Source organism: Peromyscus californicus, unplaced genomic scaffold, assembly GCF_007827085.1.
Source record: "Peromyscus californicus insignis strain IS unplaced genomic scaffold, ASM782708v3 Scaffold_10__1_contigs__length_136768540, whole genome shotgun sequence".
Classification (NCBI taxonomy): Eukaryota; Metazoa; Chordata; class Mammalia; order Rodentia; family Cricetidae; genus Peromyscus; species Peromyscus californicus.
Genome location: NW_026294391.1, coordinates 944,468 through 972,265, shown reverse-complemented (window position 1 = coordinate 972,265; position 27,798 = coordinate 944,468). Strand labels below are relative to the sequence as shown.

Sequence of the window (27,798 nt, the reverse complement as noted above, 5' to 3'; positions counted from 1 at the left end):
CCAGAGGTCCATCTGCACCGATCGGTAAGAGCACTCAAGTTTTTCTGTTTCTGTCTTTTTTACTTCCATTTTCTTATCTGAAGCCAGCAGTTGAGTCTGACAGGACCTCACCTTGATGGATGCACCTGTTAGGTGACCCTGGAGGAGTTGAGAGACGTCTTGACCCCTTGTCTGGACGTGGGGGGCCTCAGAGGACCCCCGCTCTGTCAGAGGACACTGGTGTGGAGTCCATTCATTTTGTAAGATCCTCTGAAGGGGACCAGGAACCCTTCTTAGAGTTCTGCAGCCCCGTCCGTATAGTTTTTGGATCCGTGTATGTTAACTTGGGGTTCCAGAGACCTTCTTTTGCACCCAGGAATCTGTTAAGGCCTTGTCAGGTGTGGTAAGTTCTTATCTTTGTTGAAATCTTTAAAAAGATTCAGCATGGTTGAATGCTGAATTTCATCAAGTTCTTTCTGGACCTGTTTGCATGGTTTTGGAGTTTGTTCTTTCATTATGTTAATGTAGCAGATTTATTTCTTGATTTAAGTTTTTTATTGGTCTAGTGATGGGTACTTTGACCATATCCATTCCTTATATACTTCCATCCTCTCCATTAGTCCCCCTCCATTCCCCAGATAGGTTCACTTAATAACTTATTATATCATATGATTCTATCATATGTGCATAAGTATAAATTAGGATCCATATGTAAGAGAAAATGTGTAATATTTATCTTTCTGAGTCTGGCTTATTTCAGTTAATATGATGGTCTCTAGTTCCATTCATGTTCCTGCAAAGGACATTAATATCATTCTCCATGACTAAGTAAAATTTCATGAAGATACACATGAAGTTTATTAGTATATACACACTAAAATTTCTCAATACTGTCAACAGACATCTAATATGACCTGAAAACACTAAAAATTAAATTATTATATGATCCAGCTATACCACTCCTGGGAATAAATCCAAAGGAATCTAAGTCAGCATAGCCCAGAGATACTGGTACATCAATTTTTATTGCAGCTCTATTCACAATAGTCAAGTTATTTATTAATTTTTAAAAATTGTTGAATTAACCTTGTATTTCTGAGATAGATAAGACTTGATTTTAGTGTACTATCATTATATAGTGTTAGGTTCTACTTTTTAATACTTTATTTAAAATGTATACTTTTTATTTATTGATAGTGATTAATAGATTTTGTTTTTGACAATATCTTTCTTGTATTTTTATATTAAGGTTTAGGTGACAACTTAAAGTTGTAAGTTATTTCTTTCTCTATTTTTGGAAATAGTCTATGTAATATTATTTATACTTTCATTGGTTATGGGATTCACTAGAAAACCCATCTGTGTTTAAAGTTTTCTTCTTTTTCTTTCTTCCTTTTTTTTGGAAATATTATTTTTTATGTAGCGTAGACTGGCCTGGACTTTGCTATTTAGTTCAGGCTGGCCTTGAACTGTCAATCATCTTGAGGCTCAATGTCCCAGGTATTGGGATCTGAAGTTTTCTTGATGGAGAAAATTTAATAATAACTCTAATTTCTTTAATAGAAAGGTCTGTTCCAGCTTTTGGTTCATCTTTTTACCAGACACAGTAAGTTTTCTTTTAAAGAAATTAATTTTTTCCTCTGTTTAGTAAAATTTGATCCCATTGTGGTTTAAGATTATACTGTGTGTGATTTTAGCATATGCTATATTTAAGAAAATGTTCTGTGTGTCCCTGAATATAATGTATATTTGTGGCCTGTGAGATGACCCACTGAGTAAAGGCACTTAGATACTGTGCTGGCTAGTTTATGTCAGCTTGACACAAGCTATAGTCATCTGAGAGGAGGGATCCTCAATTAAGAAATACCTTCATAAAATCTGGCTGTAGGCAAGCCTATTAGGGTATTTTTTAAATTAGGGATTGATGGGGGAGGGGCCAGCTCATTGTGGGTGGTACCATCCCTGGGCTGGTAGTTCTGGATTCTATAAGAGAGCTGGCTGAGCAAGCCATGGGGAACAGGCCAGTAAACAGCACCCCTTCATGGCCTCTGTATCAGCTCCTGCCTCCAGGAGATACTAGACAGATACTTGTAGACGAATTTCTAGTCTTATTAAATAAGAAACACAGAGCCAAATACAGAGGTAATAGCCTTAGTAGTAGCTTCCACAGAGTTTCTTCCTGTCTGAACTGAGCTTTTATTGCCTTCCTGTTCTGCCTTCTCATTGGCTTTAAGCCCAGCCACATGACTTCCTTGTCACTGCCTGTCTATACAGGCCTCCAGGTCTCTATGGTTGGTACTGGGATTAAAGGCTGGTGTCATCACACTTGGCTGTGTCCTTGACGACACAGAGACTCTGCCTGCCATGTGATCAGATTAAGGGTGTGGGCTACCACCACCTGATTTCTGTTTATGGCTCGCTGACTTCTGATCTCCAGGCAAACTTTATTTATTAACATACAAATAAAATATCTCATTTCAGCACAAATAAAGTATCACCACAGATACCTAAATTTGACCCCTGGGACCCACATTGTAGAAAGAGATAACCAATGCTTGAAAATTATCCTCTTACCTCCATATGAACACCATAGAGTACACACACACACACATACACATACACACTAAATGGATAAACAAAATTAAAAAATGTAGCTTTGCTGCCAGGTGGTGGTGGTGGCGCATGCCTTTAATCCCAGCACTCGGGAGGCAGAGGCAGGCAGATCTCTTTGAGTTCAAGGCCAGCCTGGGCTACAGAGTGAGTTCCAGGAAAAGCACAAAGCTACATAGAGAAACCTTGTCTCGGAAAAAAAAAATGTAGCTTTGCTGCTGTTGATGGATTAATGTTCTATAATCTATAATAGGAATTGGCTATATTTGTTAAAAATCTCATTACATTTCATGGCAACTATTTCCAGTTTAAATTGTTATCTGTACAGTTTCCTTAATTTATGTTTTCCTTAAATACTTCTCCTTGTCTCCAATGCTTACCATACATAAATTATCTCTATGCACCTGGGCTTTTCATCATAATGTATCTGTTTATTTTCATTTTATGTTCAAATGCCCATCTGTTTACTGGATGGCTGTCACCTACTGCAAGTATTTTACTCTTTCTCCTTTCTATTCTCCTCATCCTTCAAGTGCTTTCATCCATTATAGATTTGAAAGTCTCTGAAAACAAGAGTTTATATTTTATTCTCATCATAAAACTGTAATTCATACAGAAAATATTTATCAATATTAACTGAATTTGTGAGGGATAATAATTGATATGCTCTGTTTCAGAAAATTCTACTGAAAGTAAGTCAAGAGAACTTTGTTATTGAAAAGTAAGGACAGTCGCATGATAGAAGATGCTAAGTAGGCTCCATGGAGAAACAGGACATGAACACATTCTTTAATTTGATAATAAACTGGATTTTGTAGGCATTTTATGAGTGATGAGTAGAATACAGCTTATGTGAATAGCTTATTTTTCTTGACTGGTAAATTTTGTGTATGTACCATTCATAAAATTCACGGGTTTGAGTGAAATATAGGGGTTTTCACTGTGAGGACAAACTTTTCCCAAGGAACATTGGTACCAGTTGTTTAAATATTGCCTGGTATCAAAGGGTTAAATAAACAGAAAAGTAGGCCACTTCTAAACCATGTCTGTGAATTCAGAACTCATGTCTCCAGAATAAATTAAAGACAAATGCATAGGGAAAAATGAAAATTAAAAATAGAAGAATGAGGGCAGGGGCTAGAGACATAGATCAGCAGTTAAGAGCACTGGATACTCTTCCAGAGGTCCTGGGTTCAATTTCCAGCACTCATATGGCATCTTATAACATCTATAACTCCAGTTCCTGGGGATTCAATGCCCTCTTTTTCCTCTACAGGCACCAGGCCTGCATGTGGTGCACAGACATATATGCAGGTGAAACACTAGCAATATAATCTAACATAACGTAACATAACATAACATAACATAACATAACATAACATAACATAACATAACATACCGAAGAATAGGGTATAGCGTTTTTGATGGAATGTGTATGTAAAAGAGGGATGTCTCAGAGCATTCTCACTGTCTAAAATTTCTTACTGAATAGACCAATGTTTCATTTTAAATTATTAAGAATATATAAAAAGAATTAGCCGGGCGGTGGTGGCGCACGCCTTTAATCCCAGCACTCGGGAGGCAGAGCCAGGCGGATCTCTGTGAGTTCGAGGCCAGCCTGGTCTCCAAAGCGAGTTCCAGGAAAGGCGCAAAGCTACACAGAGAAACCCTGTCTCGAAAAAACCAAAAAAAAAAAAAAAAAAAAAAAAAAAAGAATATATAAAAAGAATCTAACACATTTTATGTACTCTACAGTAGTGGAAACATGTGATATGTTTTCTGGAAGAGAATAGTACTTGAATATGTTAAAGCTAATTTGTAGTAATAAAGATATTTTAAGATACAGTGATTGACTGGATATAGTGATATACATGTGGTACTTATAATCCCAGCACCTAACATGTAGAAGCATGTGAATTAGAGTTAAAAGCTAACCTCAGCTATGTACTATTATTTTGAGGCCAAGATAGGCTACATGAGACAATGTCTTAAAAATAAACAAACAAAATCATAAGCCAGGTATGATGGTGCATGCCTATATTCCTACCACGTAAGAGACAGAGGTAGGTGGATCACATGTTTGAGACCAAGGTAGTCTACATAGTGAATTCCACGATGGCCAAGGCTACATACATAAGGAGACCCTGTCTCAAAATAAAACAAATCCCCAAATAGTAAACAAAACAAAACAACTAACAAACAAAAAAGTACATTGATTTATATATGAATTTATTTCATTCCTCTATTACAGAAAACTTTCTTACTCATTTTTATTCAGGAATCCTTAGACCTTTTCCACTTTATTATTCAACCTCTTTGATTTTTTCTGACACCTGCAGATTTGAACCTGTGTTGCTGCCAAGTCCAGATTTTAGTAAACAGAAAGGCAGAAGTGGGCCTGGAGAAAATGTCTTCTGTTCCAATGCTCTAGTTTGAAAGTGGCACCCATAATTTTGTTTCCTATTCAGCTGATGAGAACATTGTTACATGGGAATGCCATTCTTCAAAGGAGGCTCAGAAAGGTTATAAGACTAGACATCCTTACCAGTCTGTACTACAGATGGCTTATCTTTTTTGATAGATATATGTATATATGTAACGACTTATCTTTAGTGTGTGTGTGTGTGTGTGTGTGTGTGTGTGTGTGTGTGTGTGTGTGTATGTGCCTGTGTGTGTATGTGTGGTACATGTAATGAAAGAAACATTTGCATCAGGATAGAGAAATGAAATATAGACATCCATTTATTGTTTGTAAGAATGGACTGGACTACAATATTTACTCCTATAGACATAATGGATAAGTTATTTTTATGACATTAATTTGATATTGTTGCTAATAAGCAAGATGAGAGGCACACACTTAAATTAAATCCCAGCAGGTTCCATTCAAGTTTGAGGCCAGCCTTTTCTATCTAATGAGTTCATGCCAGCAAGGGATAAAAAGTTAGGCAGGATAAAGGAATGAGACTAGTGAGGATTTAGACTTGAAAGCTAATGAAGATTTACAGTTTGCTTTACCTTTTCTGTGCCTAGCCTCTCCACAGATTTCCTTCTTAAAATCTTTGTCTTATCCATCATCTGTATAACATATTTGATAATCAAGTTTTCTGTCAAAATAGAGCTTGTCTGCTTATGCTGAACTCCAAACTCCCAATACTTGATAACCATGTATGACGAGCCATATGATTATTATGGGCTTCAGTTTCCTTATCTATAAAAGATAGTAGATACCTAATAGAGCTTGGAAAGAATTGAATGAGTTTGTGTGTATATATTTCTTAGACTATTAACTGGAGTAGTGTAAGTATTGCTAGAAGTTGGCACATAATAAGTGCTCTATATGTATTTTCTTTTTTTTTTTTTAAAGATTTATTTATTTATTATGTATACAGTGTTCTGTCTGCATGCATCCCTGCAGGCCAGAAGAGGGAGCCAGATCTCATTACAGATGGTTGTGAGCCACCATGTGGTTGCTGGGAATTGAACTCAGGACCTCTGGAAGAACAGCCGGTGTTCTTAACCTCTGAGCCATCCCTCCAGCCCCCGTATTTTCTATCATCATTGTTATCAGAGTTACTGATTTTCATGAGTTTAGAGTTCCTGATTTTCATGAGTTTAATTTAGATTATATGTACATTTTAATATTTCATAATTTATTCCTTATGTCAATTTTTTTCTCTTTAGATGCAAAGTTTAGGATTAAGAATTCATGGATAAGAATTTCTGAAAAAGCTACATTTTATGGTGGAACAGTGGATGATGATTCAAGAGATGATTTGTTGTATTCCATTTTAGAAGAACTGTGGCAAGATTCTAAACAGATGATAAGATACCAGAGAAAACAGAACAACCCTTTGAGTCATGCTGCTTTTAATAAGAAAATATTGAATACCAAGAGGGATTATGAATGTACAGACATTGGAAAATATACACACCCAAGACCAAATGCTGTTCCTTTACAGAAAAGACCCCATAAGAAAGACTCATTTGGAAAGCATTTTAAACATAATAAAAACAAAGCAACAAAGAATTTTGACAAAATAATGGGCCATAGGCTATTTTTTGCCCACAGTAGTTCTTATACTAACCTCAAAAATCCACATATGGGAACAGAATTCTGGGAAAGTAATAAGTATGGAAAAGTCCTCAGAATCCAGCATACACTTAGTCAAAGTATAAAATATCCTGTTGGGGAAAAGGCAAAAACAGGTGCTGCATTTGGAAGGATATTCACCCCAAAATCACACCTCTTCATTCCTTCCAGAATTCACAATGTGGACAAACCTCATGAACTTAGCAAATGTGTGAATGTTTTTACACAGAGGCCACTACTTAGTATATATTTGAGAGTTCATAGAGATGAAAAACCATACATATATACTAAATGTGGGAAGGCATTCATCCAGAATTCTGAATTAATATTGCATGAGAAAACTCACATTAGAGAAAAACTCTACAAATGCAATGAATGTGGAAAATCATTTTTCCATCTGTCATCTCTACTTAGGCATCAGATAACCCATACTGAAGAAAAACTCTATAAATGCAGTGAATGTGGTAAAGACTTCCCCTTGAGCTCAACCCTTACTATACACCAGAAAATTCATACTGAGAAGAGACATCACAAATGTAATGAGTGTGGGAAGGCCTTTACCCAAAAGTCAACACTCTGAATGCATCAGAGAATTCACACAGGCGAGAGGTCCTATATATGTACTGAATGTGGGCAGGCCTTCATCCAGAAGGCACACTTGATTGCACATCAAAGAATTCATACTGGAGAAAAGCCTTATGAGTGCAGTGACTGTATAAAATCCTTCCCTTCTAAGTCTCAACTTAAAATGCATAAGCGAATTCATACAGGAGAAAAACCTTACATATGCACTGAATGTGGGAAGGCTTTCACCAACAGGCCAAATCTCAATACTCACCAGAAGTCTCATACTGGAGAGAAGTCTTACATATGTTCTGAATGTGGAAAGGCCTTCACTGACAGGTCAAATTTCAATAAGCACCAGACCATTCATACTGGGGAAAAACCCCATGTTTGTGCCAGTTGTGGGAGGGCCTTCATCCAGAAGTCAGAGTTGATTACACACCAAAGAATCCACACTATGGAAAAGCCTTATAAATGTCCTGACTGTGAGAAATCCTTCTTTAAGAAACCACATCTCAAAGTACACCAGCGAATCCACACAGGAGAGAAACCATATATATGTTCAGAGTGTGGGAAGGCCTTCACTGACAGGTCTAATTTCAATAAACACCAGACAGTTCACACTGGGGATAAACCTTATAAATGCAGTGACTGTGGAAAGGGCTTCACTCAGAAATCAGTTCTTAGTATGCATCGTAGTATTCATACATAAAAGTAACCCTGCTTCATCAAAACAAGACAATCTCATGACAGAAGTAAAATCTAAGTGTATGTTATAAGATTCATCAAAGAGAGACACTGTGTGAATGCCTCACCCGAAGCATTATCCAGCTTATCACCTGAGATAAGTTATTTTGAAAAGACCCTTTAAGAATACATTGGAAAAGGGGAAATTTCTATATTTGCATGGCCTCACAAAAAACATAATGGAATTTATATTGGGAAAATAATGTTAGAAATGTCTTCTTATAGGAAGTATTAAAAAATAAATTGTTATAAAATATTTTTAAAGATTTCAAAATTATGCAAATTTTAGTAATGTTATAGTAATCAATTAAAAGTAAGGCCAAAATGAGTTATAAAGCAACAAAATAATGTATTTGTGTAAAACTCTGAGTTGTGTAGAGTGTTTGTGGTGAAATACACTGTGTAATAATGAAGGATAATTGAAGTTCCTTTTTAAAATTAGAATGATTGTGTCTATCAAATATATTTACCACTGAATATTCCTTTCAAGTGTATCCACAAGTCAAAAGTCATTTTGATTTTGTGTGTATACACATCTGCAGATATAATTTTCTATGGACACATAAAATTATCCCACCATTCATTCTGGAGACCATGAAATAGTATTCTTATTTTTCTTTCATTTTGGTAGAAAGACAGTAGCCACAGATTCCTCTCATCTTTTTGTTTGTTTTTCAAGACAGGGTTTCTCTATATAACAGTCCTAGCTGTGCTGGAACTCGCTTTGTAGACCAGGCTGGCCTTGAACTCATGGAGATCCACCTGCCTCTGCCACCTGAGTGCTGGGATTAAAGATGTGCACCACCACTGCCCTGGTGCCTCTCATCTTTTTATGAATGCCCTTTTGTAGTGTTACTTTGTTGTATTTTTGTAAAGAAGTAACTTCTCTTTGCTCCTTGACTTTGATTTTGACTATGACTGGCTTTGGCTAGAGGACTTTAAGAAAGAGAATTTAGAAGTGAAAGCCTGCCTCAGGGTTTACCCTTTCTACATGCTCTTTGGAATTCTGAGACCTCTACATGAAAAATCTCAGATCACCCTACTGGGAGATTTACGAAACCACATAGAGCAGTCCAACCCAGCTCAACTGGGATCTGATAGGCCAAATATCTTGCCAGTTGTTAGACATAGGAGTGAAGCTTACTAGATTTCTAGTCCCATCTAAGGCACTCCAGCCCAGAATAGCCATATCAGTTATTTTAGCCAAACTGGCATTGTGAAATAATCACTATTTTAAATAGCTGCATTTTGGGCTGGTTCGTTGCATAGCAAATGCTAAGTAATATGTAAAAGGATATTAATAATGGCCTTGGGTATCAGGTAGAGAATAGAAAAATAATGAGGAGAGCTTAGTAAAAGGTAGCCCGCATTACTTAGTAAGGGAAAAGTAGAAAGATAACCACAGTTCTCTGTGGGAGGATAAAGAATATGTCAAATGAACTTGTGGATCTTACTTAAGGAGATTTGTGATACAATAGAAGTATCACTTTGCTGCTTTTAGCTGCATATGATAAAGTACAGAAAAGGAAAGATAAATTCAACAAATAACTATTCCAACTGGCAAGCAGAATCAAAAGTAATACCAAAAAGGCAAGACTTGAGGGGTTGAGAAATAACTGTTTTACATAGGTAATCACCTAGTTATCAAAATATCCTCAAGGTATATAAACTGTCCTGGGGTAAAGGTCAGCCGTGGGTGTGTCTGTACAAGTCTTTATTACAATATGTATAATACTGCATTGGTGCTGAACTAGTGAGTACTTCTATGTAATATTTCACAGTACTTTGACAAACTGCTCTAAATATAGAGAGGCTTATCATAAAGAGTCATTGATGTGACATTTGGGGCATGAACTAGCTCAAACAAGATCCATAGAAAACTAAAGAAAGTTTTGCTCTTGAAATTACCTCAAGATCGGTCTTAAAGTGACTGAAATAATTCAAAATGAAAAGTGGTTTGGACAACTCTACCTAACATCTACAAGTATGATATTAGCTGAGAAATTTACTTATCTAGTTGTAAATATGGATCAGTTATTATGGGAAATGCCAGAGGTCTCAGAAGGAAGACCCAAGTATAATATTTTAAAGTGAACGGGAGAGCCATTCTCAGGGAAAATTGTGCCCTAATCAAGAAGCAGTATCTGCTCCTAGAATAAAGGGAACTGGACTATGTTTGTTGGATTTCAGAATTGTTTTGGTATGAAACTGTGTGATGTGGGCTTCTTGTTTCTCCTCTTTTAGACTTGGAGTATCTATTATAGTCACCCTATTCCCATGCCACCCTATATACATAGTATTTGTGTTTTGGGAGGAAGATAAAAAATGTCATTTATCTCACAGGTATCTGAATGTAAAAAGTTGAGAAACTATTCAGGATCCCTAGCCAAATCTGGGCTTGACATAGAAGACTTGAAATCCTAGATATGAGCTTGATGTCATCATGTGGCTGAGATATTTGAAGGGCCAGGACAGACAGTGGATATATTTTTCATGGGATTGTACTATGAATAATGTGTGACCAGAAGATACACTATTTTAGAAAAAAAAATGCTATGTAGTTCTCTTAGGAGTCCAGAGCCCCTATGTACAAAAGGTCTAGAATGTGCTGTTGGAAGATGAGAGACCATATGGAACTCTGATGAAGCAGACACGCCATGCCTGCTAAGGCAACCTAGACTAACTAGATTTTCAACTGCCGACACGTGAATGGAGTTATCCTAGCTACTCAACCCTAGTAAAAACAACTGGACAGCAGTCTCTGGTATGATCCTGAGTGATGCTTACCTCTTGGTATTCATGCTCTTATACTATGCCCCATCCCCCCAGATTTGGGCTGGATTTAGTGAACCAAATGAGGCAGAGGTAATAAGATGTCACTTCCAAGATAAGGTTCTGTGGCTTCTGTTTGGGGTGTGCTCTTAGTTTTTCAGATGGCTTACTGTACAGGAAGCCAACTGTCATTTCATTTGATAGCCCCGTGGAAATACCAAGTGAGAGAATTTTGTGGAATGTATCTTCCCTAAATATGATCTTCAGAGGATACCAGAGCCAAATAGCTTGAATATAACCTTTTAAGTTGAGACCTTCAACCTGAGGCCCTCTTCTGAGCTATACCCAAATTTCTGATCCACAAAAATTAGGAGAAAACAAATGTTTGTTTTAAGCTGCTACATTTTAGTGTGAGTTTTTTTTTCTGACAACAATAGGAGAGTAAGATACTAGTCATCCATCCCAAACTAATGTACTGGAGGACTAAAATGTTTAGTTTATTATTTTAAGGCACCAAGTTTGGGGTAGCTTATTCCCAGAAAGAAAAAGCTACCTGTTACTCCACTACTGAATTTCCTCTTCAGTTATTCATCTCTCACAAATTGAGGAGTAATCAACAACGATGAGCACTTTGATATTCAGTATTGTGTGTAGACATTTGTGTGTTACTATGCATGTAGCTAGTTATTTGCTGTTTTGGTTTTTGAAAGTAGTAGATTCATAGCTGGAGATGTAGCTCAGTTGACATACTACTTGCCTAGCATTCAGGAAACCCTGGTTTCTGTCCTCCTTAGCCCCATATAAAAACCAGGTATGGTGATACAAGTCTGTAATTCCAACACTGGAGAGGAAGCAGGATGTTCATAGTCATCCTTAGGGAGTTTGAGGTCAGCTTAAGCTATATGAGACCCTGCCACCACCCTCACTCCACCCTCCATCACAGAAAAGTAGTGTTGTTTACAATCATCTGCTTTGACTGGGAAACAGAAGTATGCTTACTTCCTGGGACTTCTTTAATAAAGTGCCATAATTTTGGTGGCCTAAAACAACAGAAGTATTTTATCTCACTAGAATTTATTATCTTTGTAGAATAAGTCAAAATCAAGTCACCATAAAGTTCACACTCTTCCTAAAGGCATTATAAAACTAACTTCTCCATGCCTGTCACTGCCCCCATCCCTTTGAGACAGGTTCTCACCATGTAGCCCTGGCTGGCCTAGAACTCACTATGCTGGACTCAAAGAGATCTGCTTGTCTTTCCTCCCTAGTGCTGGGATTAAAGGTATGTGCCACCACTTCAGCCCTTGTCTCACTTTTAGCATCTGGTAGCCTCAGGTGTTAAAATTGTAGGCATATCACTCCATGGCCATATTCTGTGTTTCTTTGTGTCTAAATTTCCTCCTTTGTAAGGTTACCTGTTATATGGTGTTAGTGCCCACTCTACTAACTTCATTTAAACTATATTACATTTGTAAAGACTTTCCAAATAAGGTCAATATTTGATGTACTGAGGTTAGGATTTCCAATCCCACTATCTCTTTCCCCTCCTCCTCCTCTTCCTCCTTTTCCTCTTCTTCCTCCTTCTCCAAAAAAACCTTAATGAGCCGGGCGGTGGTGGCGCACGCCTTTAATCCCAGCACTCGGGAGGCAGAGCCAGGCGGATCTCTGTGAGTTCGAGGCCAGCCTGGTCTCCAAAGCGAGCTCCAGGAAAGGCGCAAAGCTACACAGAGAAACCCTGTCTCGAAAAACCAAAAAAAAAAAAAAAAAAAAAAAAAAAAACCTTAATGAATACTAGATATATCCTGCTTACTGAGCCTGCCTGAGTGTGTGCGACCATGCACCTGGGCCACAGAAGCTGGATTTGAGATTTTTTGTTTTCTTTTTTTTTTCTTTCTTTCTTTCTTTCTTTCTTTTTTTTTTAAATTTATTTTGCAATGCAATTCAGTTCTACATATCAGCCACGGATTCCCTTGTTCTCCCCCCTCACCTTCCCCCCAACCCCCCCCCCCCATTCCCATCTCCTCCAGGGCAAAGCCTTCCCCACAGACTGAGGTCAACCTGGTAGACTCAGTCCAGGTAGGTCTAGTCCCCTCCTCCCAGGCCGAGCCAAACAATCCTGCATAGGCCCCAGGTTTCAAACAGCCAACTCATGCAATGAGCACAAGATCTGGTCCCACTGCCTGGATGCCTCCCAAACAGATCAAGCCAATCAACTGTCTCACCCATTCGGAGGGCCTGATCCAGTGGGGACCCCTCAGCCATTGGTTCATAGTTCATGTGTTTCCATTCATTTGGCTATTTGTCCCTGTGCTTTATCCAACCTTGGTCTCAACAATTCTAGCTCATATAAACCCTCCTCATTCTCACTAATTGGACTCCCAGAGATCCACCCGGGGCCTAGTCATGGATCTCTGCATCCAGATCCCTCAGTAGTTGGATGAGGTTTCTAGCACAACAATTAGGGTGTTTGGCCATCCCATCACCAGAGTAGGTCAGTTCGGGCTGTCTCTCGACCATTGCCAGCAGTCTGTTGTGTGGGTATCTTTGTGGATTTCTGTGGGCCTCTCTAGCACTTTGCTTCTTCCTATTCTCATGTGGTCTTCATTTACCATGGTCTCCTATTCCTTGTTCTCCCTCTCTGTTGTTGATCCAGCTGGGATCTCCCGCTCCCCCAAGCTCTCTTTCCCTCAACCCTCGCCTTTCATTACCCCCACTCATGTCCAGGCTGTTCATGTAGATCTCATTCCATTTCTCTGTCATTGGGCGATCCCTGTGTCTTTCTTGGGGTCCTGTTTTCCAGGTAGCCTCCCTGGTGATGTGAGTAGCAGACAAGTCATCCTTGTTTCATGTCTAGTATCCTGCTTATGCTGGAGAGGATGTGGAGCTAGGGGAACTCTCCTCCACTGCTGGTGGGAATGCAAGCTTGTACAACCACTTTGGAAATCAATATGGCGCTTTCTTAGAAAATTGGGAATCAATCTCCCCCAAGATCCAGCTATACCACTCTTGGGCATATACCCAAGAAATGCTCAACCACACCATAAGAGCACTTGTTCAGCTATGTTCATATCAGCATTGTTTGTAATAGCCAGAACATGGAAACAACCCAGATGCCCTTCAACTGAAGAATGGATAAACAAAATGTGGTACATATACACAATGGAATACTACTCAGCAGAGAAAAACAATGGCATCATGAGGTTTGCAGACAAATGGATGGATCTAGAAAAAATCATCCTGAGTGAGGTAACCCAGACTCAGAAAGACAAACATGGTATGTACTCACTCATAGCAGGATACTAGACATGAAACAAGGATGTTTTCTTTTTTTAATTAAGAATTTTTTTATTCATTTTACATACAAACCACAGATCACCTTCTCATCCCTCCTCCCGCTCCCCCCAGCCTTTCCTCCAAACCCACCCCCAGCCCCTCTCCGAAAAGGTAAGACCTCCCATGGGGAGTCAGCAAAGCCTAGTACATTCAGTTGAGGCAGGTCCAAGCCCCTCCCCCTGCATCAAGGCTGTGCAAGGTGTCCCACCATAGGTAATGGGCTCCAAAATGCCAGTTCCTGCACCAGGGATAGATCCTATTCCCATTGCCAGGGGCCCCTTAAACAGACCAAGCTACACAACTGTCTTGCTTATGCAAAGGGCCTAGTCCAGTCCCATGCAGCCCCCACAGCTGTTGGTTTAAAGTTCATGAGTTTCCACTAGCTTGGTTTGGTTGTATCTGTAAGTTTCCCCATCATGATCTTGATGCTCCTTGCTCATAGAATTCCTCTTCCCTCTCTGACTGGACTTCTGGAGCTCGGCCTGGTGCTTGGTTGTGGATCTCTGCATCTGTTTCCATCAGTTACTGGATGAAGGTGCTATGATGACAGGGTATTCACCGATCTGATTATCAGGGTAAACCAGTTCAAGCACACTCTCTACTGTTGCTAGTAGTCTAAGGTGGGGTCATCCTTGTGGATTCCTGGGAACTTCTCTAGCACCAGGTTTCTCCCTATCCCTGTGATGTTTCTCTCTATCAAGATATCTCTTTCATTGCTCTCTCACTCTATCCCTGTTCCAGCTCAACCATCCCATTCCCTTAGGTTCTCACCCCCATCCCCTACCCTCCATTGCCTCCCTGGATTGGAGATTTTATTGGTTGTATTTAAGTCTCATATCATCATATAAAGAACATATGTGGAGTAACAGGCAAAGCAAGCTAGCTTGTATACAAACATTTGAAGTTGGTTGGATAAAATTTGTATATAGAGATGATTTAAAAAACCAGGTGAGAATTGAGCTCACAAGAGTTATTTTCAAGGAACATTTCAAGGGAGGATGTTTAAACCGGAGGTCAGTTTATATGGGCATAATGTGAGGACATTGTTAACTTGGATGAATGCTATTTTGAAAATGAATTTAAGGAAAGCAATTGAGGAAACCTGAAGGAATGACTATATTCCAGTAACATTACTTTATCAAACAAAACAACCTCTCTAAATAGAAAATGTGAGGTCATGGGACTGGATTGCTCTGTGGAAATCTGAATTAAACTGGGAAATGAGAGTTGGCCAAAAGTAGAAGTGACAAGAGATAGAGAGGTCCAAGGGAAGGAGTAACCTTGCCTCTAAAAGTCCTTGAGATGAAGGACAGATGAACAGGTACCTAGCAGATTCAATTTTTTTCCTCACCTTCTTCCTCTCTATAACATCTTTCTTTCCATCCCCCAGGTCTACTGACCAACTGTGGCTCACCACTATGCTTAGATGCTGGTGGTCCTCAAAGGGAACAGCTTCTCGTAGACTTCAGTACTAAACCCATCACAGCTCTACTTAAGCAACTGGCTTCTTAAATTTTCTTAAAGCACTACCCACCCATTGCAATAACTACCCTTCCAACTCAAACTTCCTTGCTTTTCCTTCCCCAGCTACTTCTACAAATTGAGTTTGTCCCAGTTAATATTTTAAAATCCTTTATCCAATAATTCTTAGTAATTAATGATTTTCTGAAAACATGATGAATTTCTAAATTTGAGTGGTGTCATAAAAAATTTTAGATAAATTTGTTCTTTCTTTTCCTTGTACATAATGTACCTTCTGTCATATTCTTCTTTCAGTCTCAAAGTTAAGATATATGTTAGTATATGCCTTGGTCATGAAAATACACATACATCTTGTATATTTTCCCTGTTGTTTTTTTTTTTCCAGTGAGCTATTTCGAGCATTCACATTGGGAAAGTTTTATTTTGCTTAACATTTAAAAAATCTTTCTTCTCTTTAGTGGTACAAATATGTATCTGTTTGATATCATTGTTATCTTCTATATTTATTTTCTATCCTGCATTTACATCATTACTTCGAGTTTCTTTTGTGTGTGTGTGATCGAATCTAGCCGTCTGTTAGTGAAAAATTCTACATGAATGTCATATTTCTTCATGCTTATACATTAACAGCAGAATTATAATATTTACATCCCAGGTATTTGGTTACATTCTAGGGTATAAAAGATAATGCCTTTCTTTATCTGAAGAGGAAGATATGCAATAAAACAATATAACAGTATTTCCTTGTAGTGGGTAGCTGTTCCAGCTTTGACCTGGAAGTACTATCCCCATTGAGGTAACTGTCATGCCTGCGAGGTGGGGCCAAGACAGGAGCCCTTAAGACCCGAGATCTGAATGTGCTGGCTCTCTTGGTTCCTGGATCCTGGATGCTGGATGTAGACCGAGCAGAATTCTCCAGAGAACACCGCTGGACTGCATTTCACCTCTCTAGGACCCTGTAACCTATCCCTTTACTTGTAAGTTACCCCACAAAATAAACCTCCTTTTTAACTATGTGGAATTGCCTTAATACTTCCACTAGTATTTCCTCCACATTTTAATTATATAGAATTTCCATCATGTAGAACAATAGAAAGGATAGCATAATACACATCCATATAATGTTGATCTAGATTTAACAATGTACATGTTATTTATTCCTAAAATACTGATACTTAGATATAGACACTATAGAATTATACTCTTAAGTAATTAAGTATCCATCTCCTGATAATAAAGGAAATTCTCCCATAAGAGTGGAACATCATTATCAACTTAATATGATGTACCAGTTTACTTTCATATTTTTTCCATTTTCTCTCAAAAATATGTTTTATAGATTCATTGCAGTATAATGAACACAGAGTAAATGTAACATTTAAAGTGTTGAATATAAATAATAAACTTGACATAAGGATGTACTTCTCAAACCATCACTGAAATAAAAGACTATATTTTTATTTAATGTCTCTTTGTCATCTAGCCTTCCTCCACACCAATTTTCATCCATAAGCAACTATGATTTTTCTTGTCATAATAGATTAGTTTGCATCTTCTACAATTTTATGTGAATTGAATTATATCATAGGCACTCTTGTTTGACTTCTTTCATCATAATTGTTTATATTGTTATATATGTGTATGTATATTCAGCCCTTTTATTACTCAATAGTATTTTATTATATTTGTGGGTTCTTTTGTTTGTTTTGCTTTTTGTGACAGGGTTTCTCTGAGTAAAAGTCCTGGCTGTCCTGGAACTTGCTTTATAGACTAGGCTGGCCTTGAACTCACAGAAATCCATCTGCCTCTGCCTCCCAAGTGCTGGGATTAAAGGCACGCATCAACAATGCCCATTTTATTATATTGATATGCCAAAATTTGTCCATTCATGTATTGACAGAAATGTATATTTCTAGTCTTTGACTACAAATAAAATTGCTAGGAACATTTATATACATGTCTTTGGGTGAATAGTTTTCATTTTTCTTTGATAAGTGCTTAGGAATGAATGGATTGGTTACATTGTAAGTACATACCTACCTACTTCAGAAGTTGCCAAACTATTTTCCAAAGTGGTTGTACCATTTTACATTTCTAGCCAGCAGCATATATGTATCACAGTCATGTTGTATCCTTTCCCAAAATGTGTAAATGTTATTCTTCATTTTAGTGGGGTGTACTGTTATCTCATTTGTGGTTTTGATGTATACTTCTCTAATAAGCAATACTATTGAGCACATTTGTATGTAAAATATATACATTATCTTAGTTGATATATTTTTAAAAATATTTTGCTCATGTTTATTGAGATCGGTAGTGTCATTATGTGGCATAGACTGATTTGAACTCGGGACTTAATTGACCCCCCTACCTCAGGCTCCTAAATAGCTGAGACTACAGTTGCACTCCACCACACTCAAGTATGTACTTATTTTAAAAGTGGGATGACCTATTATTGAATTGTATTATATAATATATAATATTTTGTCCTAGAGGGAGGGAAGGAAAGGAGAGGAGAGAGAGAGACAGTTAATAAAAAAAAATAGCCAAAAAAGTAGAGAAAGTCTGACATAATATCTGCTCAAAGAACAACAGACCTATAAAATGCTGTGGAATTCACAAAACTGTCTGTGACCAGTTCGTGAGATCAGTGTCCACTATTCATAGTAGGAGTATGATCTGCTTTTAATTTAATCTGAATAAATTTGGCTCTTGAATCAGAGGTCGACTGTACATTTATTTTTCAAACCTTCATTCCCCTAGTAATTATCTTTGGTACAGTGCACTGTCCTGGCAGATGACCCAGCACTACACTGCTATAGAAGGAACATAAAAAACAGACATTTGGGGCTGGAAAGATGGCTCAGTGGTTAAAAGCACTTCCTGTTATTTCATAGGATTGATTTAACCTTCTAACACCTGTGTCTGCTCACAACTGTCTGTAACTCCAGTCCCAAGGGGATGGCCTCTGGCATTCACCAGCAACTGCACTCATGCACATATTTAAATAGACAAACATATACATAATTTAATATAAAATGATAAATATCATACATTTGTCTAACTACAGATTAGTTTTTCCAAGCCTTTAGTGGAACACGGATGATGGCAAGTTCTAAATTTAACACAATAATAGTAATGGGCTCTAGTTGCTTTTTTGGTGTTTGGGCAGAAAGTATATCTGTGTGTGGGAAGCATAAGATAAAAGAGTAAAAAACCTCTGTATGACAGAAAGAATGAAAATCAGTTCAGGATAAAGGAGAAAAGCCTTGCCATTAATTGGGCTGGGACAAAATTCGAATATATAAAAGACAAGAAACCTTGCTTCTCCCAGTCTTGCAGCAGTGATAAAATGCCATAAGGCATAACTGCATCCCTTCCCTTTTCTGTGACTACTGCTTTCTCTTCAGTGATGTCACTGGATGTATCCCACCTAATTTTAGGGATTTTCCCATTACTGAGCTGTGCCTGGCATTCTATATATAGGGTTGCATCTGTGTGCTCACCGGCAATCCTTAAGGCTTAAACTCCTGCCTTATATTCTACTTGTGAGTCTGAGCTCTGCGCCCCTGCTGACAGCCACCGAGTTCTGTTCCTTGCCAAGGGATACACAACCCAGGCTCAGCACAGCCAGTGCTGCCTCCATTCTCCTATATCGTCCCCACTGCCACACTAGACTACAGCTCTCCACAAACTCAACTAATTGACAATTTGGGGGCCTCTCTCATACAAACACTGGATTATTTTTTCACACAAAAGTGAAGAGCAAGTGGTGTCAGAGGATTGAGGTGAACAGGAAACTTGCTCTGGCACAGCCATATCTGAATGGAATGGCAGAAGTCATAAAGCCAGCACAGCTGCTTGACAAAGATCCAGCAAAGCTGAGCCACATGATGGCTGCCATGCCACCTTTGGTTTTCTTTTCTTTTTTTTTAATTTAATTTAATTTTATTTTACAATACAATTCAGTTCTTCATATCAGCCATAGATTCCTTTGTTCTCCCCCCTCCCACCCCCCTCCTCTTCCCCCCAGCCTACCCCCTATTCCCACCTCCTCTAGGGCAAAGCCTCCCCCGAGGACTGAGACTGGTAGACTCAGTCCAGGCAGGTCCAGTCCCCTCCTCCCAGGCCGGGCCAAGCAATCCTGCATAGGTCCCAGGTTTCAAACAGCCAACTCATGCAATGAGCACAGGACCCGGTCCCACTGCCTGGATGCCTCCCAAACAGATCAAGCCAATTGACTATCTCACCCATTCAGAGGGCCTGATCCAGTTGGGGACCCCTCAGCCATTGGTTCATAGTTTATGTGTTTCCATTTGTTTGGCTATTTGTCCCTGTGCTTTATCCAACCTTGATCTCAACAATTCTTGCTCATATAAACCCTCCTCTTTCTTGCTAATTGGACTCCTGGAGCTCCACTTGAGGCCTAGCCGTGGATCTCTGCATCCAGTTCCCTCAGTCATTGGATGGGGTTTCTAGCATGACAATTAGGGTGTTTGGCCATCCCATCACCAGAGTAGGTCAGTTCGGGCTGTCTCTCGACCATTGCCAGCAGTCTGTTGTGGGGGTATCTTTGTGGATTTCTGTGGGCCTCTCTAGCACTTTGCTTCTTCCTATTCTCATGTGGTCTTCATTTACCATGGTCTCCTATTCCTTGTTCTCCCTCTCTGTTTTCATCTTTACCTGTTGCATATTTGAGAGACATTTAATATTTATACAATTTGAGAATATTGGATTGATGGAAAATTTCTTATGAATCATTTATGTCTTCTCCCAAGAATGCTGCTTCCAAGCTTCCCCAGGACAGTCCTGAATATACTTTCCCCTGCTTTTAGGGAGATATCCTTATCTACTTGAAGGTCTTCCTTATGCCTTGGAGGTTGTGATACATAAAGAAGCCAGAGGTCTCCTCATGAGGCTATGAAACATTCTTGAAACATCTATCTCTGTACTTACTCAGGAACAAGATAATCAAAACAAAGTAAATGTTGTTTAAAAAGGTCAACAAGATTTGGTGGGCTAGAGGAGTTGGCCCCAGTTCAGATTACAAGCCTCTTCCCACTGTACACTCAGACAATTAAGTGACATACCTCTGCCCTACACAAAGACATATTGATGAGCAAAGTATGGAGTGGAAAGATGATAAAAGAATAAGATGTCAGGACCTCCCTCTCTTAGAAAAGGTAGCTTGCTCATGTAGAGCCACTATGTAGCTGAAGTTTTCTCTGGTCCTGCCCAGTCCCATGGACCCTGCAGCCACTTATAAAATAATCACTCAGAAGCTTATATTAATTAAAACTGCCCAGTCATCAGCTCAGGCCTACCACTGACTAGCTCTTACATTTAAACTCAACTCATTTCTGTTAATCTTTATGTTGCCACGTGTTCCATGACTTTACCTGTGTGCCATTACATGCTGCTTCCTGGATGGTGGGCTGGCATCTCCTGACTCAGCCTTCCTCTTCCCAGAATTCTCCTTGTCTGCTTATCCTGCCTATACTTCTGCCTGGCTACTGACCAATTGTGGGAGCCCGTTCTTGGGTTCCTCATGGCTTTACCCAGCAGGTCCACATAGAGGATGATTAGGACCACGGGCCTGAGTGCAGGTGTCTGAGATGGTCTGCACTTGGCTGTGCTGGGGGAGGAGGTCTTTTGCTCCACCCCTTGGCGTCTCTATAAAAACCCTGGGGCAGAGACAGTTGGGGCCGGTTGGAATAGGTTCCAGGCCCTCTCGAGGCTATCCTTTATTTTCTATCTGTTTATCTCCGCGATATTCTCCGCAATAAATCCTTCTAATATTTCCTGCTGCTCGCACTCAAGAAAACTCTGGGGAACTGTGGGGGTGGTTGGGTAAACGCCCCACAGAATGGCGCCATGAACAGGGACTAAAGAAAAAAAAAGGGACTAAAGAAAAGGGGGACCAAAAAAAGGGGTGACTAAAGATAAATGAACAGGGACTAAAGACAAAGTAATAGGGACTAAAGATAAAGGAAAATAGTTTTATTACAGAGTTTTTGGCGAAAGTGCTGAGTCAGCCCTGCCAGTGGATAAGGCATGCCGGTGTTATGGAAAATATATATTTTTTATATATATTATTGAGAGGCAGGGGTTTTATCCTCGAGAGAAAAGGAAAACGGACTGAAAGGATGTCCGATGCTGCAGCGAAATTCTCTTCTGTCAAAATTTTCTATCTTGTATCCCTTTCTCAATTTCTATCTGTGAAAAATAAGTATAAGGCATAGGGTAGTAAAATAGTGTAGGAAAAACTTAGAAGTGTAAGATTGTGTAGGGAAAAAATAAGTAAGGCAACTAGACAGAAAATCTCTTCAATTTTCTAACTTTGGGGGCTATAAATGCAAACTGGGGGAAAAAATCTTTGGGCTTTACGGGTAGTAAAAACTCTTCTTTGAGCTTATGGGGAAGAAAAAGTTTCCTATGGAAGCTTTTGACCTGGGGACAGCTGAAATGCTAAGTCCAAGCGGCAGGAGAAAGTGATTTCTCCCTGAGGCAAAAATGGGGGTGTAAAAAGCCAAAGTTTAAATTTGGGAAGTTTTGGGAAAAGTTGGTCTTTCTCTCTTGGGGAAAAAATCTTTCTCTTAAACTAGAAGCTTTTCTTGGAAAAATTGGGGGGAAAATCTCTCTAAACTTAATCTTTCTCAAAAGCTCTCAAACTTAAAAACTAAAGCCTTTAACTTTCTCAGGTCAAAAAATTAGAATCACCTGAAGATATTAGTATGGGGACCACCTATGATTAGCTCTAAGGGAAAACAACAAACCTCTTAAGACAGCAAAACCTAAGTTCTGACTTTCAAGCCTTAAAAATCCTCCCTGCAATGCAGGAGGCAGGGACAAGTTCCTAAAAACCTCTTCTAAGCTCTGTCTCTTCAAGCTGGTCAGAGTACCCTAAGGGAAATCCTTGGGAGAGTGTGAGTAAAGAGCTACAGAGAGCCCAAAAGGGCAGGAGACTTTACCTGAGAAAAGCAAAAAAGCCAAGCTTTTCAGTTACAGCCGAGCTGAGGCATCAAAGGTTTTGTTTGAGCGTTTCAGAATGAAAAAAAAGTGCTTCTAATCTTCCTAACACAAAGATCCCCTGAAGCATTGTATCCTCGCTTCTGACCAAAAACCCAGAGGCGACTGGCCAGCGTCTCTGAGTTGGAGTGCATTTCAGGGATACTAGGGTTCCTGCAGTTGTAAACTTCCAGGAGCACAGAGCTGAGGCAGGAAGGTGCAGGACCCAGGGGAAGATTGCTAATGAACAAACAAAACTAAAACCAATGGGAACAGCACAGTTGCCCGCTTTCCTACAAGTCCCAGCTTGATAGGTCCAGAGCTGCAAAAAGAAATCTGAGAAAAAAAGCTTTTCTATCAGAGTAAGGACCTTTCTGGGAAAGCAGTAAAGCTGAACTGTGTCTAAAGCAGTCGTGCTGCTGAGTCAGAACGCTGTCTGGGGAAAGAGCCCAGCCAGGGCAGAACAGAATTATCCAGGAGTAAAGCTTTCTTTTCTGTTGGAGAAAGCATCTCTTTGAGAAAAGCTTTGTTTCAACTGACTCCCTGAGATGAGGGAGTGTAGCCCTAAGGGGTGATTGCCTCTGGCATAAGCTCTGTCCTTGATCACCCAGACAAGCAAATGCAACCCACTGGGGGACTGGGCCAGGTGAAGGCCTGATAAGGCAAAACACCTGTCCTAATGGGAGTTTAGAGATGGCAAAAACCTCCCTTGCTAGATTTTCAGTCTGTACACAAACCACACATACCCTGAAAACAGAAATGGACAAAACCCCCCTACCTTCAGTAGCAGGGAAAGCCGCCACTGTAGTGTCGGAAACTGTTTCTGGGGTAGAGGGGATAAACTGAGACCAAACTGGGAACTGTCTGGGAAAGACTCCGAAGAAACAGAAGGGACATATTCCTCCCCAGAAAATACATGACCTGTGAAAAGCTGCTAGAATTTGAGGCAGATTCGGGGGAAGAAAAAAGCCCCTACTTCCAAAGGCAGCTAGCAGAGGTACAGATCCGCAGACAGATACCTGAAGCTCTGCATCTGGGGGGGAAGGAACAAGCAAAATGAGATCAGTGGGAGAAAAATCTCTGAAGGAGCTATGGAAAAGCTGTTGTAAATGATCTTGTTTTTCACTGACTGGCTAAGACAAACACAAGCCCCTAGGAAAGTTGCTATCAGAATTGCTCACCTCAATGCGTGCTAACGAGGCAGGTGTGGTTCTGATTTGGGGCCAGTGTCAAATGAAGGAGAGACACCTGTTGAAGCCAGTTGAGGAGAGAATAGAAACCTCCCAATGTGCCATAGATGAAAATGTAAAATGCTTGTTCAAATCTCCCATTGTAAAAGCAAAAAACTTTGTTCAAACCTCCCGGGCAAGAATTTGTAAGCAAGTCTGGTAAAAGAACCAGTTGACTCTCAGACCCAAAAAGAACTATGGGAAATGACTGATATAAGGGAAATGATATAAAGGACTGATATAAGGTACTGATACTATTATGGACTGATATAAGGGAAATGCATTCTGGGAAAGGTAGTTTTTCCGCTAAAGATGGCGACATTGCCTTGAAACACTTTTGTCAGCTCGAAAATACGTTCATGGTAAACTTAAAATACAGCTTTTAAAAGAATAAGGAGGAAAATCGTCTAAGAGTTTAAGTGTCAGTTCCAATGAAAAATTGAAAGGATACGGAACTAGGTGCTTCGCGGTTTGGGGCTCCGTTGGTAAAATGCCTTATTTACCCTAATAGCTGTGCAGATGACAAAAGCTACCTATAAGAGCAAACAAGCCACTTTAAAATCCTTAAGAAAGCAAGAGAGCAGTTTATACACTGAACGTTGTCTTAGATATGAAGAAACTTATGTTGAAATTAAAAAAGTTCTTTGCCTTTTGAACAAACAGCCTGCAATGAGTGATTTCTTTGCATATCTAATAAGGAGACAAGGAAACAGGCATTCAAAAAAGAAATGACTGCTTTATAGATGGGAAACAAACTTCAGAAAATCTAGCTGTCTTACAAAAGAGTTGCTTCACCTGAAAGTTCCTTATAAGAAATCAATGCAAAATATTACAGCTGCTAATATCAGGAGTTAAAGCTAATGAAGTGAAAATGCTAAATCCTGAAAATGCTTTTTCTCAGAGTAAGCTAATGAAAGATATGTTTCATGAAAGAACATCTATGTTCTTAACTCTCTTGAATAGTAACAGTTTTGTTAAAAATACTGGAACTAACAACAATCCAGTCAAAATGTTTCAACAAATCCAAGACGCTATTCCACAAAAGAAAGCTGCCATGCTTTGTGGGCCATATTAGAGCTCACTCCAATCTTCCTGGTCCTTTAGCTGAGGGTAATTCGAAATGGAAAGTTCCCTGCTCGGGATTATGGAAGGGTCCCGATCCTGTGTTAATATGGGGTTGAGGACATGTTTGTGTTTTTTCACAAGAGAATGAAGCTCGGTGTTTACCGCAGCTTCTGGTAAGGAGCGTGGAACTAAGGAAGGTCAGCTCCAATGACGTTTCTATAAAGTAACCAGAATGAAAGTGGCTCGATCAGTGTTTCTGAGGTTTTGTCACTGGTTAATGCAAACAGTGAGGAAATAGAGTTCGGAGCTGTGCCGCTTTTGGCTTTACTAGCTTCTTCAGAAAAATACTTTATATCACCTAATAGCTGTGCACGATTTGGCGAAGAGCTTTACAGCAGCTGAATACGGTAATTTCACTCAGCATGAAGTGAAGTTTTTCAGTAGAACAAACCAAAAGTACTGCTGTAATAGAAACGTTTGTCTGAATTGAAGCACTTAGGGGAACTTATGAATTTGGGTGAAGGGACAGCCTCTAGTTAAAAACCGTCTACCGTTGACAGTGCATCTCTGCCGGTTCCGGAACGGCTGAGAGAACTGGCAACTTTGGAGTGTGGCTTTGTCCCGAGAATGTTACAGTCCCCTAGCAACAACTATCACAATTCTATAACAACAACACTCACTAAATCCCAGTGCTTTATAACAAAGCTGACTATAAACTCTAAACTTTAGATATGATGTACGTACTTCCTGTCTAGTAAAGAGAATCTTTCTAATAGATATAGTGATAATAATTAAGAGCAAGAAATAGAAAAAGATAAATAAGATATGTGAGTTTGTAAAAATTTTCTTGTTAGATCTGTGTTAAGAAAGCTTTAGGTGTTTGCTAAATTAGATATATGCTAATGGTAGCCCTATGTAAGTTTGTAAAATAGATCTATAGAGTTCCTTTAAGAATATAAGCTTGCAAGAAATATCTAAGTAGTCTTAAGACATGTAGTAATAAGCTTGTAAGAAGTAAAGATACTAGTTGTAAATGTAAGTTTAAATAAGTATATAAGAAGTAATAAGAAATATATTTGCTAAAGTAGTTCTATAGTTTCCTTAAGGAGTATAAATAAGTAGATGTTAATACGTTATATGTGAGTTTGTACAATGTAAATGTTGAATGTGAGTCTAAATGCTTTGCAAGGCAAAAAATGTTAAGAGTGAGTCTATTCTTAATGTATATGGTTGAAAGAACCTGAGACACAGAAGGTAGTGTCGCAGTAGACTGTAAAGTAGGCACTCTGAATGTTTTAAAAAGCTCCAGAAGCCGCTAAGAAGTTAAGAATGGTGGACGCCAGAACCAGCACAAGGCATCCGCAGCTGAGATCCGTGGAAAATCAGCGCAACACAGAAAAACCTGAGCTAACATCAAAAACGGTGTGGTTTAGAATATTACTGTAACTAAAAAGGTCTCCAGCTTGAGAATGAAAGTTGCAGATATGCTTGTTTTAACTAAAATTGTTAACTGTCAAAAGTTTTGGTTGTAAAACGTCTCTTCATATTTTGAAGTGAAAGCCTGATACCAGAATTTATTTCTTGTTTGAACTTTTTGAACTTAAAATGAGATAAAATTACAAAAAGAATTTGGTTATGGATTTCTTCATATTTGGAAGGCTCGTACCAGAATTTATCATTTGAATTTTGAGACTTAAGAAATGAAATGAACAGTAGAGATTTCATTGCAATGGGACAATTTTGAGTTTATTCATAGTAATGACCTAGGAACTGTTTTCTGGAATTGGGTTAAAAATGGAACTGTTTAAATGAAGAAATTTATTTCTACCTAGAATCAAGATGCAGTTTTGTGTATGCATATATGCTTTATTAATTGGTGATTCATGAATTGTTTTGTGGAACTGTTTACAGAACTGGTATTGTGTTATAAATGGAACTGTTTAAATGGAAAAGTTTGGGTTTTCTAACTAGGTTTGAGATTTTGCTTAAAAAATTATAAAGAAAAGGGGGAGAGTTAATATTCCTTAGTCTAATTTCAAAAGTTGTTTGAGTGGATTAATGTCATGTTTTTTTAGTAAGAAATGCAAATGGGGTATAGTAAGAGACTACTTTTAAAGTGTAAAGAGTTTTATTAAGAAACTGCTTTTGGCCGGGCGGTGGTGGCGCACGCCTTTAATCCCAGCACTCCGGAGGCAGAGCCAGGCGGATCTCTGTGAGTTCGAGGCCAGCCTGGGCTACCAAGTGAGTTCCAGGAAAGGCGCAAAGCTACACAGAGAAACCCTGTCTCGAAAAACCAAAAAAAAAAAAAAAAAAAAAGAAACTGCTTTTGGATGTTTTGCTAAGTTTTCAAAGTGTTAATGGTTAGATTGAGAAGATTGCTTTTCAATATGGGTTTGTAGGAATTGTATGAGTTTGGGTTCCTCTAACTAGGTTTGGGATTTTGTTTAAAAAATTATAAAGAAAAGGAGGAGTTATGAGATTGAATTATGTTTGCAGAAATTATATTTACCCTATTGATATTAATGCACCCTGATTTTGTGGAGTTAAGGAATATTTAAGTTTGATGTGAATACATTGAAGTTTTTCCTATGTTCTGTTAGCAAGAAAATTCAAATGATTGAGTTAAAGTAAGACGGAGAAAATTGTTAACTCTATATAGCACCGTATATGCTAATTCAAATGGTTCTGTTAAGAGTTTGCTTTGAGTTGTAAGATTGAAAAAATTGTGACTATGTATAGCAATATTTATGTTAACCTGTTAACGGTAATGATGAAGCTAAGGGATGCTTTAAGTTTGTAGTCGCCTTAAGAGTTTTTGGCTTAGAAAGGGCTTGAGGCAGCTAAGACCGCTGTGGTCACCTTGGACCTAATTCAAAAGAGAAATGCCATCTTTATCATCCTCTACTCCCATATTGG

General features: G+C 38.8%; 1 protein-coding gene and 1 long non-coding RNA gene across 2 annotated transcripts in view; both read left to right on the top strand.

Annotated features, from left to right (window-relative positions):
* Window positions 1-12,528, top strand: part of Znf81 (zinc finger protein 81) — an 89,991-nt gene extending 77,463 nt beyond the window's left edge. Inside the window, 1 exon segment of the mRNA XM_052754324.1 lies at window positions 6,274-12,528. Within this exon segment, the coding sequence (XP_052610284.1) occupies window positions 6,274-7,958 (1,685 nt within the window). The 3' untranslated portion in view covers window positions 7,959-12,528.
* A 3,853-nt stretch (window positions 12,529-16,381) lies between these two features.
* LOC128094283 (uncharacterized) overlaps window positions 16,382-27,798 on the top strand; it is a 31,014-nt gene continuing 19,597 nt past the window's right edge. Inside the window, exon 1 of the long non-coding RNA XR_008212981.1 lies at window positions 16,382-16,557. This is a non-coding gene — a long non-coding RNA (uncharacterized LOC128094283). The remainder of the gene's footprint in view (window positions 16,558-27,798) is intronic.